Genomic DNA, 14690 nt, shown 5'->3' with positions numbered 1-14690 from the left:
TCCATGCTTTACACTCTTGCTCTCTCTCTTAAACAACTCTTATGTTCCTTGTTTGTTTTCTTATTTTGAAGTGTTTTCCAGAATGTGTGGACTTCATATACATCCAGCTCCTATTTTCAGAGGAAGTTTTATGCAATCAAAAGTATGGAATGAAACTATTCCAGCTGTACTCAGTCATTGTGTAGAAATGTTGCATGTACTTTTAAGAAGATTTCTGGAGCCTAAAGATAAAGGTTTTGCAATTACCCTGCTCTGTGCACATCGCAGGATGTCAACTTTATTTTAGGACATGTAGGCTGCCTGGTATTCAGCTTCTAATCTACTGTCATTGATAGATCCTTTCCTACAGAACCAATACCTGGCCAGCTATTATTCACCCTCCCTGCATTTGGTTGATTAGATCTTCCTAATTTGTCAATTTATATTTGTTTCTCTGGAGTTTCTTGTTTTTTTTTTTTTTTATATGATTTCTGTAGTCTGTCAGCATAATTTTCAATGCTGTCACTGACTTCAAACAGTTATGAAATTCTTCTCACCTTGTTTAATCTAGAAATGTAACAATCAAAATATTTTTCCCATCATGTAAACCATTATTAAATAGTGCTGAGCTAACAGCAGGAAGTGCAGAAGTCCATTTGGTATCTGGCCTTCCAGAATATTGGCCTTTGGTCATCCTGATGAAACAATGGGAGACTTTCATTACAGAATTGATTTTGGAAGCTCTAGTTCACAATTCTTCATGAGAATAATCTTCTTTAAGTAAATGTAAAAAGAAAATAAAAAAAGATAAAGTAATGCAACCCCATAAACTTCTGGTTTACTTAATACCTCTTATAGCTCTTATTAATCTCCTGGTGTTACAATCAATGAAGAGTTGATGAGATTTGTGTGTGTGGTATGAAATTCACTGTCTGCGAAATAAATTTACCTTGCATCTGCATCCACTTCTAATCCCTCAATCGATGTGTGAGCACAACAGCCCCAAGCAGCTGGGAGGCAGGAACAGAGAGGTGACTGTCACTTCTTGTGGGTCAGGAGTAATCCAAAAAATTCTGTGTTCCCAGCTCATTTACAGAGGCTGGGCTGGCTGCTATTGGAGAGGGAGTGATCATGTTCTTTCTCAGTGTGCCTGTGAGGAGTATGTACTAGAATCCAAAACCCTTTGTAAATAATATAAGCATCAACTATTGTTGCATGTATTTTTAGAATGTACCAAGAATTTATTTTAGACATCATTTCTCAAGGAAGTAAAACCTCAGCAGTGTTATTCTAAGATAGATTTTGTATTTATTGGCATAATAGTAGTCAGTCAATAGCATAGATTCATGGGCAAATACACTTATGCTAAGTTTTGAATTCTGCAGAAACTAGATGCATTTCTGGTGAGCTTTTAAAGCTTCCTGGGGGCTTTCACAATAGGAGCTGATAAAATTTTATGGAATGCTCCACTTTTATGTTTAGAGTATGATGGGAATCATTCTACCCAGTACAACAGGGCAGAAATTAACAGAATAGTTTTGAATGAGCTACCCATAAACATTTGCTGCATTTATTTTACAAGTTAACATTTTGCTCATCGCAAACTGTTCCTCTGAAAGCACACAATGTGTGTGTATGTATTATGGAAGTACAGCACATGCCCAGGAAATGGAAGCATTATTTTGTAAGTCTTCTTGATTTGAAGGAGTTGAACTCACATGTCCCAAATGCCTCATCCAATTATTTTGATGACAGCAATCTCTATAATTTCTGGAGAAAACAAGGTGCTGTGCAGCTGTGCATGCTAAATCCAGGGACCTGGAAAAAGAAGCAAAAGAAGCCAGACAAGTTCTTGCTTAATAGTTTTAACACTTCCATAGAAAAGAAAGAGTCCCAGGGTTATGGTATTTTCTCCTGTTATTTCTGATGTGCATTTCATCCATTTTAAGACAGAAGGTTTTGAATTAGTGGCTTGGAATCCCAAGCCTGATCTACCACAGGTAAGACCAGAGTGATTCTCAGTCCATGTGTATTTGAAATTCCAGTTTTGAAAGGCTGCATAAATATTTGTCATGGTGGGAGAAAATATTACTATTTACCAGAGAAGTTATTTTTGAGAAGGTTTTTTATTTTTAATCATTATCCTCAAATCAAGATTTTGAAGAATGTCTTATAATATCTCTCAGCTGTGAAAATTGCTAGCAGCATACTAAATATACTGCAACTTAGTTTGTGACCTGATACTTGTGATACTTAGCTTGTGACCTGAATATATGTAAATCTTAACTTGATTTATGTGTTCCACTGATATAGTCTGAAATTTTAATTTTGGAACAGCTATTGTTAATTATCAGGATGTTGTGGCATTAAGGTCAGATATTATGTATTTAATGAGTTCTTATTAGTAATACATAATTGGTAAACTGGAAGCTCTGCCTCTTCTGAAACCATCTAAGAACTTCCTCTTAGTGTCAAACCATAAAATGCAGCTATTAATAAACAGTACTCTTCAGCAGCTTAAAACTGTAAATGTCTGTGAGGAAGTTAAATGCAGTAGTTATTTAGGCCAGCCACACTGCTGTGTGACCTTGGATCTCAGTACAGGCTGAGATTGCAGCTCAAGGGAAGCAATAGTCACACATCTGCTACTTTCCACTGAAGCAGTGAAAGCTTCTCCTGTGTTGGGATTATTAGGTAGCTGGTTGGTGCTAGGGCAGTGAAATAGCAAGCAGAGTTTGACTAGAAATTAAAGGCATTGAGATATGCTTATCAAAAACCAGCTAAAGAACGCAACGAGATCAACACTAAAAATGAGGCAAGGCTAAGGAATGCCATCCCAGATGGAATGATGGGTCTGGGCAGTTCCAAAGTTACCTCGTTCAGTGCAGCTAAATGCTCTACAATTTTAACAGGAGAAGTTTTAGTCCCATTTGCAATCCTTTCTTCTTTTTAAACTTCTACTCTTCTTCATAGTATTAGATCAGGACTTATGAAATTGTGATGTGATTGTCGGTACTGGAGGAAAGCTGACTTACATTGATGGGGCGCAGAACAGAGCAGAAAGAGCTGCTCTGCAATACCCATCACTGGTATAGTTGAATATCATCAATGCTTAAATTCTTTACAAACCAATTAAATAGTGATAATATTTGTAGAAATTGCTTTGCTTTAAATTATGGTACACAGGGTGATGTATCAAAATGGTAAAGCTGCCTTATTCTTTGTATGGATATTTCTCTTCAGGTCCTTGTTCATATTCAAATGGCAAATTCATAATTTGGACTCTTGTCTTTGGCAGGCAGTAACTTTCCTGTGAAATGTCACTCACATACTGAATTGCTGCTACTCAAATGTTTTTTTATATGTGATCTTGCTTATAGTCTGCTAACATCTTAAAAGAATTATATCATAGATGATTGATAAAATAGTGAACTTCTAAAGTGTTTTATCATTATTTCTGTAAACACAAAACTGTTTTCAATCTACGCATTTTCAAGGGGAAGCAGCAACTTTTCTCCGGTTATTTATAGTATTAAAATGTGAGAAATTTTCTCCCATTTGAAATGAGCAGGTTTGAGACAGACGTTGGTGAATAGTTGTTCTGGATTTCAGACCGTTTTTGGAGCAAGGTGTCAGGGTGTGGTGAAGGTGGACTGTCCAACCCCAAGAGCGACACTGGGGCAGTCCCTCACCCATGGGGTGCAGTTTCACATTCTTTGAACGTGGAGGGTGGTTATGGGGTCTGTCAACAGCTTCTGGCATGGCATGACATGGTGAGCCATGGCCAGGGACTCTGGCCAAGAGCAGAAGATGTCACAGGAGAGGGCTGGGGTAGCACATGTGTGAGGAATCCATGCTGAGATGGGCTGCCTCGAGTGCTGGCAGCATCCAGGTGGGGCCAGAGGTGGAGCTGGAGCCCAGCAGTCCTGCAGTGCCCAAGGCAGGACTGACATCCCTGAGTGAGCTTGTCCCTGGCCCAGCAGGGGAGGATTCAGGGTAGGCTGGGCAGGGACACCCAGGCCCACTGCTGATCCCAGGACCTGACAACAGGTTGTCAAAATCTGGTTTGAAGAAGTGTAAAGGGCTTGCAGTTAGTCTGTGAGAGAGGGGATAAATGAAACACTTGCTTCTCCCTTTTCACAGCTCTAAAGTGCACAGGGAGCTCATATAGTCTGAAGTGTGATGTAAAATTACACAACTTCCCTAACATCTCAAATGGCAGGATAGGGCAAGCATTAAATTAGAAACAGGTCATGTGTCAGGCTCTCAGATTACCTTGTGTTAGCAAAATTGTGTTTCAAGTATCAGCTGTGGAAAACCATTGATGTTGGTGTGATGTAAACTGATAACCTGAGTGATGGTGAGGGTGGGGGGTTATTATTTTGTATATAAACATTCTGTCAGAATATCCACAGTTGAGCTTCATCCTCCACATCCTTCTGTCCTTCATCTTGAGGGATAATATCTTTCTCATTAGTAACTCAGATGGATACTGGTAGATATTGATGCCTTAAGTTGTAGCTTTCATATTTTCTAGATTCTGTACTGCATTAGTGTGCAACCCAGAGCTTCATATAAAGTTTAGTAAGTTCTCTTCACAGTTTAGTCAGACAAAACAATCCTTTTCCAGCCTGAAAACCAAGGAAACTGTTGTAGCTTTGAGCCCAAAGACCTGTAAACAATGGAGAATTGAGAAGAGCAATCTGTGAGGATGGGACTTCATAACCTGAAGCTGTAATTAGACAATTGGCCCCAGCATGTAAATGGACCAAAACTTATAAAAGTGTGAAAACTCATGACCTGGAGTCCATCTTGGGTCCATCTTGGGTGGAACCATTGCCAGGCTCTTGTACTGCCCAAGGTATATCCTTGGAAAGCCTTTTAATAAATACCTAATTTATTCCTTAACAGTGTCTAGCTTCTGTTCTAGGTAGCCTCTTTAGGCATCAATACTATTCAGGGAAATTTTGGAAATAAATAATTCTTGTAATGTTTATTGATAGGCAAAATACTTAAAAACTTCTGTTACTGTCTGGAAAAGAACTTGCTTATTTTACCAAGTAACTATTCAGAAAATTTTATGAAGACTGAACTTTTTAAAAAATGCTTTTATCGTAACATAAACTCAAAATTAGAGTTAAGTTACATAGTTACATCTTGCAAATTTATTTTTCAAACATGTTGTTATATAACTGCTACTATTCATAAATTAGAAAATGCAAGAAAATTACTCCTATAGAAAACTAGAGAATCCAGCTGTTTTGCCATGGTTTTGCTGCAAATGGCTAGTCTTTGAAAACTTGCCATAAAAAGGAGTTTAAATTCCACAAACCCATAAGGTGAATACACTTAGATTGGAAAAGGGGTAATATAGCCTCAATTTTTAAAAAGGGAAATAGAGAAGGCCTCAGAAACTATAGGGTGGTCATTCTTACCCTGATGCCTGGCAAGATCATGGAGCAGATCCACCGGGATTCTGTGCTAAGGCACATGGAAAATAAGGAGGTGATTGCTTACAGCCAGCATGGCTTCACTAAGGGCAAACTGTGCCTAACAAATTTGAGGGTCTTCTGTGTCAGGTTTACAGTGGTGGTGGATGGAGGAAGAGCAGTTGATGTCCTCTACCTGGAGCTGTGCAAAGCATTTGACACTGTCCCACATGATGTCCTTGTCTCTAAAGTGGAGAGACATTAATTTGATGGGTGGGTCAGTCAGTGGATAAAGAATTGTCTGCATGGTCTCACTGAAAGAGCTGTGGTCAATGCCTTGATGTCAAAGTGGGGACCAGTGACAGGTGTCATTCCCTGGGGGGTTGGTACTGGGACCAGCATTGTTTAACATCTTCATCGGTGACATGGACATGTCAGCAAGTTTAAGGTCCCTTCCAACTCAAACCACTGTGTGATTTTATGTTTCTCTTATTCTACTGCTACTGTAAATATTTCAGGAGCTCATTTAGGTGCCTGAAAACACAAACATAATTATCCAACAAAATTATATTTGCAGTATTAAAACCTTGTCAGTTTAGGCAGAGGTGGAATTTAATCTCTATTCAAGAACAAGGCCACTAACCCTCAAAAAGCAAAGATCTAGAGTGGTCAAGGAACCAACACAAGAGCAGATAAGTAATGTTAGATATCTTGCATCCCAAAATGATGCCGTAAGCTGAGTGATGGTCACCAATGCACACAGATTTGAAAGGAAGGCCTTTTTCTTTATTTGGAAGGGCAACATTTCAGAATTGCACTATCTTTGAATTTTTCCTCTTTACCTGTCTTTATGTGTTTAAGACTATAAAAAGGGATAACTCTTATATTTATTATCTTCTACATCTCCCTTTTGAAGTTATGTAACACAGCAATCATCTTCCAACTATCTCTGTTTGAGATAGTTGATCTAAACTTTCTGATTATTGCATGTAAGTTTGCTGCCATGTTGCAGTCCAGGTTTCCTGTCCAGAAAAAGAAATTATGGATTCAAACTTTTCATTGATCCATTGACCTAATTTGCATCATGAGAACAGATTTCTTATATATCCTACTAGATAGGTTGGAAACATCAACTACGTTTGTCCAGTTTGGTTATAATTTTTGTTGAAAAAAACCTTTCCTTAGTTTCAGATTCTTATTTCTTTATGATCATGAGTTGTGAACTATTATCTACTTCTGATAGCAATACAAGATTGTTTTTAACTTAGACTGATGTATTTTTTATCTCAAGTTAAGGCTCCTAGAAATGAACAGAGACTTCTCTCCGTCCTTTGCTCCCTTACCCTAATAGTAAATAAGTCACTGCCTCACTCTCCAAGGATTTTCTTTCATTCCTGCTCTATTTGCATAAGTACTTCTGACTGACTGAGCCACCTTGGTGAATTATCTGGGGCTGTCAAGGGTACCCTGCTGACCTGGATCCCACAAGGTCCTATGAGACCATTGGAAAGAGACCATCATCTCTCTTTTGTATGTCTTTCCTAAATCCATACTTCTTCTTCTTACCCCTGCAGTGCTCCAAAATATGTGTTGTATAGTTTTCAGATATGTGACTATTTCAGTCTGTGGTTCAGAAGGACAAGATGTCCAACTGTTTCTTCAAAAGAGGTTCCTCAAGCAAATGACATGTTAAATTTCAGATATCTGCAGTCTGCTACAATTTATTTGTCTCATAATGGAAAAAGCACAATCCATAAATCTTATTCATTACATACTACAGAAAAAAACACTTAATGAATGAAATATTTAGAAACACATTAAACAATCTAAAAAGTATACAAAATATGAATGTTTGCTAGTCTATGTTCTGTTCAAACACTATTGTTGACATTACTTTTTTACATAAGGCTAAGAAAATAAATATTCAGCCCATATCAGGATTCTTTTTCATTGTATAATCATTTTAAATTCTTTTTTATGCTTAAATGATACATGTTTCTTAATGAAAACTTTTGGGAAAAGTAGATTATATTTTCATATACAGAGATACATGGAATAATCTTAAATTTCTCCAGATAGATTGTCTGGTTTACTATACCTTGTATGACGGATGGAGTCAATAAAAAGTATCTTTATAAAAGGCCATAAAGAGTACCAGGTTTAATAGGGAAAGTCATAATGCTGTTGGTTGGAAACCTTTCCAAAGACTCCATTGAGTTCCTATTCACAATGTGCCCTGCAGGACAGGTGGCATATTGGCCTTTACTTATCTCAGTTTAAAATACTGTCACCATTCCTTCAACCCTTTCTCCTTGCTTAATCTTCTTCTTTCCTTTTTTTGTTTTTTTTTGTCATCTACCACGACATGCTTGAACTTAGGAATGCTGCTTAGCATGGATGAACAGGGATGATTTGTAAAGCAAATACAGTAGTTATTGGCTTCCTGTTGCTTTTGACTGGTTTTTCATGAGTTCTTCATAATTTGATTGCTAAATCCTTTTGCTCATTGGGACTCTGGAAAGGACTAATTTTATGGAGTTTTGTATTTGAAACAGGTATATTTTCTTTTAGCTACCATTTTAAGAATTGCTAGGGTTGTCTTACTGTTCTAGGTCAGCTCATGACAATGAATGGACATGTTTATGAAATCACATTTATGCTCATTTTAGTTTTCCTTGCATTTTAGGAATTTAAAGCTTTTTTTTTTTATCCCCGAAGATGTTTGAATTGTGTTCTGGACATACCAAACTGTCCTTTACACCTTGTGAAATCTAATATTCTGTTCAGGTGTTTGTAAAGAACTACCACATAAAAAGAGAATATTACTGAGCAGGCATTTTTGTCATTACTGCAGAACAGCCATGAAATATCTTGAAGATATCAGAGGATGTTGCAATAATCTTTTGCTTTTTTCTTTTTATTTGAAGGGCATATGATGGAGAAAGATAATGCAGCAGTTTTTAACACGTATAAAAAAACATTCTTCAAAGTTACAATAGCAGTATGGGAAGAAAAATTGTTTTCAACTAATTAGTCAACAAACATCACCTAGCACTTATAGGCTAACCGAATCATCCCCTTAAAGTTATTTTAAGGGACTGAGCCCATGGAAAACTTATTACTTCAGTTAAGTTTGATTCAAGTGGTGGGAAAGGCCCATAATAAGTACAATAAGGAAATAAAAAATTTTCTTTCTATTTTCCTGCCTTATCAGGAACTGTCTTACTATAGTTAATTTAATGTCTGCTGAGCTGTTTTGGGGAAGATGTGTCTATGTGTATGCATTTTCCTCACAGTGAGTATTTATGACAATTGAAGAGAAAAAGCATTCTTGGCATTTCCCCAAAGAATATTAGTCTTGATATACAGCTGTATATCTATTTCTGTCTCAACTGGAAAATTAGATACTTTCTGATGCAAATGCTGTGCTATGGCATTTTTGTGTCAAGCAGTGACACCTTCTACAGAAAAGAATTTTTAAAAAAGTTATTCATATGCCCAGTTAAAATTTGTGTGCAATATATTTCTGTAGAAATACTTAACATTTTTTCAGTGCTTTGGTTCACGCAAACAAACAACCCCCTACTGAAAATCTGAAGTTGTAAATACTGCTTAAAGATGAAAAAACATTTCATCCTTGGTATTGTATAAAGAAAAGGCAGCCAAAAATCCCTGGTTCTAAAAGACTTTCTTAGTCTACTATTCACCCTTGGAGTATAGCAGTCTTATACCCAAAGGGTTTGTAAAACATGTTAAAATAGATTCAGCTTAAAAAACAGCAATTAAGTTTATAACTACCATACATTGTCTTGGCATTTTAGTGGAAGTAACTGAAAATCAGAAAAAAGGACAACCATAAAAATGACTTTTGTAGATGTATATGTGTACTGCCTCTCTAACTATTGCTTAAAGAAACAGCAGACTTGTTCTGCTTGTTAATATCAGAATTTCTTAACTTTATTTTAAAGAAAGAAATAAATTCCAGCTAAACAACTAGTAAAATAGTCTCTTCCTTAAAAAAATCATTGCTGAAAGAAGGCTATTTCCAATGCATGAGATATCATGCTCTACTTAGTGTTAAGAATTTGATTTCTTGGAATTATGCATTTTATTTTGTTTTCTATTTTAAAAGCTACCTGAATATGTTACAGTGTCTAGGCCTTGGGCATACTCATTGGAGGAGTGAAGGCATTTCATGTTGACTTTGTTGACTTGTTGTGAGATTCCCCTTGGGATGTTCCGTTTATATTTTCTTCTGACTTGCTGATTTTGTTTTCACAACCAATTTCACAAGGGTGACATTTTCTAGAATAGTCAATTTCTGAGGCATTCACCCGGAACAAGGGACAAGAGATGTTAAATATCTGTTTTGAATCACTCATCTGAATAACCTGAGGCACATTTCCCAACCGCCCAGACAACTTCCAGAGCTGTGAGGCACCCGCTCCAGCAAACTGATCTTTACTTCTTTGCATTTTCTTTGGTTGAGCATTTGGTTTTTAAAATGTAGAGAGGACCAGAAATAGTTCTCCTCCTTCACGATAGGGAGTGTAAACAGAAGAGAAGGGTTGGAAGGCTCCGGGGAGAGCCTATGTAAGATCTGATGTGTTGCTTATATTGCTGTAAGGAGGCAGTGGCTGCTGTTGGGAGTCATCCCTCCCTTTTTTTCCCTTTGGCAGTAAGTTCTTTCTGGTATTTCCAAAGACAGCAGCAGACTTTACTTTCTAGGGATTTATCACAAGTCATGTAGGCAGCAGCCAGCTTAGCTTATGCCTTTAAGTTAGACCTGAATCTCTGAGAATAAATGCACATGAGAATGTCTTCCGTGGTGATATGTTTAAAATGCAATTCCTGCTATATTATTATAATAATATTCCCCTTGTTGACTTGACAACTTAAAGTAGTGATATATGCATGGACCAAGAAAAGATTTTCACTTACTGAACAGTTTCTTATTGATATTATTGTATTTACTGAGGCTTGCTTTGATAGAATCAATCTTTATAGCCGCTCCATGGCTTCCCTACACAAATATCTATAAATACAAATAAATGCATGCATACACATACATATGCAAATATATGTATATATTTGCATTTATTCACAGTGATCAGCAATATTATCTTTTGATGTGTGGTCAAAAAGGATGTCTTTGGATATACTTTCACAGTCAGAACCTATTTACTGGATTTGTAATTGCGTAGTAAGATCCTGTGGTTCTTTGGGCAATATTTATTAGGCTCACACAGAGCAAGGAGCTGACTCTTGCTAGTTCCCTGGAGGCTGAAGATATCAGCTTCAGGATTTCCTGCGGCATCAGTTAGTGCAGTGACTGAGAAATGAGATTTTGATTTCAGAAAGCTTGACTAAGGTCTGCAGTAAAATGTGGCATAGCACATTTTGGTATCTACTCACTGTGCTCCTGGAAAATTAACCTTTATTGCTAGCTTCTAAATTTCTGAAGATCTCTGTTATTTATAACTGCCAGTGGTCATGCTACTTTGTTAAATTTTAAAGTTAACTAAAAATGTTAGTATTACACATAATTTACCTCCTAGCAATCCCATATTTCACATTTAATTTGCCTAAATTTTCTGAAGTAGCGTGTGAATGTAGGTGAGTCTTTCACTGATTCTAGAATGCTGGAGCTTGTTAAAGACCATGAAAGAACAAACATTTGTGTATTTGTCTGAGTACAAGTATTGTAAAAAATAAGATATACAAACTTGTCAAAATATATTATCTCACTTCCTCATCTTTATTTAATACATAGTAATGAATGTAGTAGATTTGTACTTAGTTTTGAAATGTCATGACACGTAAAGCTTTAATACGAATTATAAGTCATAAATTTTACGCAATTCTTCCCATAATGTCCTTTTTTATACCCCTGATATTTCTTATTTCTAACCTGTTCTCTTCTAAGATGAAGATATTTTAAGATACTGTTTCCAAAAAATGTCTTGGGTGCTCAGTAACCTGATTATCAATGGAAGTGCAAAAGATTCACAGTCTCTTTAGAAATCAAAACTTGTACTATGTGGCCCCTTGGAGAATTTTTTCAGTTGCTGTCCAGTGCTATGATTAATGGAGGTGAATATCAAAACCACATTGGTTTAGTCTGGGTCTTAGTTATAATATTAAAGAACCATTGATCCCAGCCCTTTCTCGTCCCCATTAGACAAGACTTTTTTTTGTGTAAGCTACTTTAATGAATATAGATAGCATACATAGGCTGCTGTTGAGCTTGAATAGGCAGATTTGTCCTCCTTTCCTCTTTCAACACACTGAAATACAAGATATTAGTCCTATCAACTTATTCTGAAGTAAGATGATAATCATCATGAGTAGATGACATCAATTCCTCTTACTTATATGAGGAATTAACAAAATGTTTAGTCCCTGCTTACACCAGCAGTTCATACCACTTAATACCCAGAGTAAATAAATAGAAATGCAAATCTTTTATTCACATGTTGGAGGTGAAGGCTAAAGCACAGTCTGTGCTCTGCTTATCTCCATTCTAATTAACATTCACTTCTGATTTAGTGCAGTGAATATGTTAGTTTGAACCTGCATGGAAACTTGCTCACCTAAAAGGAAGCTGCAAGTGTCTGTGCTGGTTACTTTGATGTTCTCTTACTTCCCCCCTTTCTCCGTTCCCAAGAAGATGATAATATTTTTTTTTTAAATCAACTGTTCATTTTATTGTGAATCTTCTGCTCAATTTGTGATATTAATAAATGAGAGCAAAAGTAATGAAGAAAAGCATTATTTTCTTTTTCATGTTGGTGGGTGGAAAAGGTTGTATGATAAAAAGAAATAAATAGATGTTTCAGGAGGTCTGTTATAAAGTTTTAGCAGGCACCCCATGGATTTTCAATATGTAGACAAAGTTGCAGCTTAAGTTCCAAGGTTAAATGTAGTGTGTGCATGTATTTGTTTTATAATGATTTTGGTTTGCATACTTTTTAAAAGAAAGAATAAAACATTTTTAGTACTTTAAATTGCTCACAAAAACTGTATTTAGCTGTTCTACAATGTCAGTATTTTGATTATTTACTTCAAGGTTTTTTCAGCACCAGTGTACAACCAGTGTTTCTTTCTATTTTTTTTTTTGGTACTCCAGGAAGCAGCCACGGAAAGACAGAAGATGAAAGCTCCTATTCCCAACTTGATTCTCTTGTATGCTACTCTGACTCAGAGCCTGAAGGTTGTAACCAAAAGGGGATCAGGTAAGTAAATCTTTATTCTCTGTGGTTACAGTGTGGCTTGGAAAGAAGTGCTTAATGTTTGCAAGCATACACCAGGATGTTGTTGTGGTGGTTTGGAATACAGTTAAGAGGATCTCAAATTCTGCAGCACGAAGAGTTGGCAGCTTCTGTACATTTTTTCACTATTGTTTTATGTAGACTTAATGAAAAAATTCCGAGAACTTTTTAACTTACTTAAAAGGCTATGTTGCAGTCAGTATTGTTGGGTTACTGGATTTATCTGTTTTACTATATACTTTGGAAAACTAAGATCACAGAGTTTGGATTTAACAACAAATAGACCAAGCACATTAAATTTAATAACCATGAAATGTGAATAGCAAAATGTGGTTTTGGAAGGGGTGCCTAATACATCGTTGAAGAGCCTAATTCAGCAAAGAAAAATAGTCGGTATTCAGGTAGTTGGGTAGTTTTGGATTCATTTTTTTCTCTGTCACCCTGAAATTCTAATTTTACTCTCTTTGGCTTTTCACTGGGTAATGAAAATATAGAATTCTACTTCTGCAACCTATCTTGCTATACTGCACTAAAGAAAATTAAATCTTTAATGAAAGCCTTAATTCATTGTTGGTGGATTAATGAAAGTCTTAATCCGATGTTGATTGAATTAGTTAATTGGGTTTGTTGTTAGTTGTAAGTTTCCTGTTGGCATTGGAGTGTTTTGGGTAGCTTTTGTTGTGCTTTTCCAGAAGTCTGTCTCTGATTTATTTTTGTCTTCTGGTTGGTAGTAGTTGTAAACTGGTGCTTGGGGAGAACACAGCTTTTATACATTTTTGGCAACATCTTAAATTATACCTTGCCTTTTCAATGGATTATATTTGTAACAGCAGAATGAAATAGATTATGTCTCCAATATTTTAGTAGCTGGAAATATTGATGTAGGAAAGGCAAACATGGAGTACTACTACAAAGTAAGGTATTCCTTAATGAAAACTTGAGAATAAAGTATATTTGGGGTTATTTAAACTCAAGAAAAATGAAATACACACTGTGTGCAGAGCAAAGGATCTGGCAATAAGTTGAAGTGTTTATAAGCTGCTGTAGCCTTGATAGATAATGTAGATATCCTTTGAATATGTCTGGCTAAGATTGTCCTGTTTGATTAAGATTTTATACTTTTCAGCTTGAATTCAAGGCCCCTTAATTCAAATATAGTAAAAACATTATTGATCTTAAAGTAAATTTTACAAAGACATCCATTCTTAAGGAACTAAAAGAAGTCCAGCTATCACTTGTTACTTGAAAGTGACAATGATAAATTGGGTTGTCTTTGCATTTTATTTCATAACTTTTTGCCTGTATCCTCTTCATCTGATTAACCAATGCAAGGAAAAAATGGTAAATATACAATGAAATTTATTTTTGGGAAAGTAATATAATTACTGTCCAGCAAAAGAAAAAGCCAAAACATTCAAAATTTTTCAAATATATAGAATTTGTTCTCATGCTGATGCTGTAAGAAAAAGGAAAAACTATAATGGAAATCTTTGTATCATATCTTACTGTAACATGGCGTCTTGAGGTTTTTGCATGTTTCTCTTGTGTAAGGCTTCAATTAGATGTATCACCAAGGGAGCAGTTTGTCATACTGTGTGTGCAAAGCAAAAAAAATTCTGATTTACTGAAGTCTCAGATTCTTCTGCCTTTGGCCGTGCTGCTTTGTGATTTAAGATTTGAAGAACTTCTTCATTGCTAGGTGGAATGTAGTAGTGCGTGATGGTTCTTGGTTTGCTTTCGTTGTTGTTTGGTTTGATTTGGTTTGGCTTGGTTCAGTTTTTTTACATCCCTTAGATGCTCAGGAGGGCTATTTTGCAATGCTGAAGTGTTTTTACAAAGAAAACTTTATTTAACAGGAATTTTAACAAAATAAGATTGACTTACGTGTACTGTGAAAATATAAATGGTTTCCTAATATTAGTGCAACTTATAGATGTGAGTAGGAAAAAATATTGACTTGGAAAGTAGAACTTGAGTTTTATGTGAAAATGTTAGCCAGAGGCAGAGTGTG

General features: G+C 36.0%; 1 protein-coding gene across 4 annotated transcripts in view; it reads left to right on the top strand.

The window, feature by feature from the left end:
* Positions 1 to 14690, top strand: part of IL1RAPL1 (interleukin 1 receptor accessory protein like 1) — a 686647-nt gene that overhangs the window by 73479 nt on the left and 598478 nt on the right. For all 4 annotated transcript variants that reach the window (XM_064707010.1, XM_064707004.1, XM_064707014.1 and 1 more), the window contains exon 2: positions 12538 to 12643. In XM_064707010.1, the coding sequence (XP_064563080.1) occupies positions 12562 to 12643 (82 nt within the window). In that variant the 5' untranslated portion in view covers positions 12538 to 12561. The remainder of the gene's footprint in view (positions 1 to 12537; positions 12644 to 14690) is intronic.

Source organism: Zonotrichia leucophrys, chromosome 1 (assembly GCF_028769735.1).
Source record: "Zonotrichia leucophrys gambelii isolate GWCS_2022_RI chromosome 1, RI_Zleu_2.0, whole genome shotgun sequence".
Lineage (NCBI taxonomy): Eukaryota > Metazoa > Chordata > Aves > Passeriformes > Passerellidae > Zonotrichia > Zonotrichia leucophrys.
This window is presented reverse-complemented; position numbering and strand designations above follow the sequence as displayed.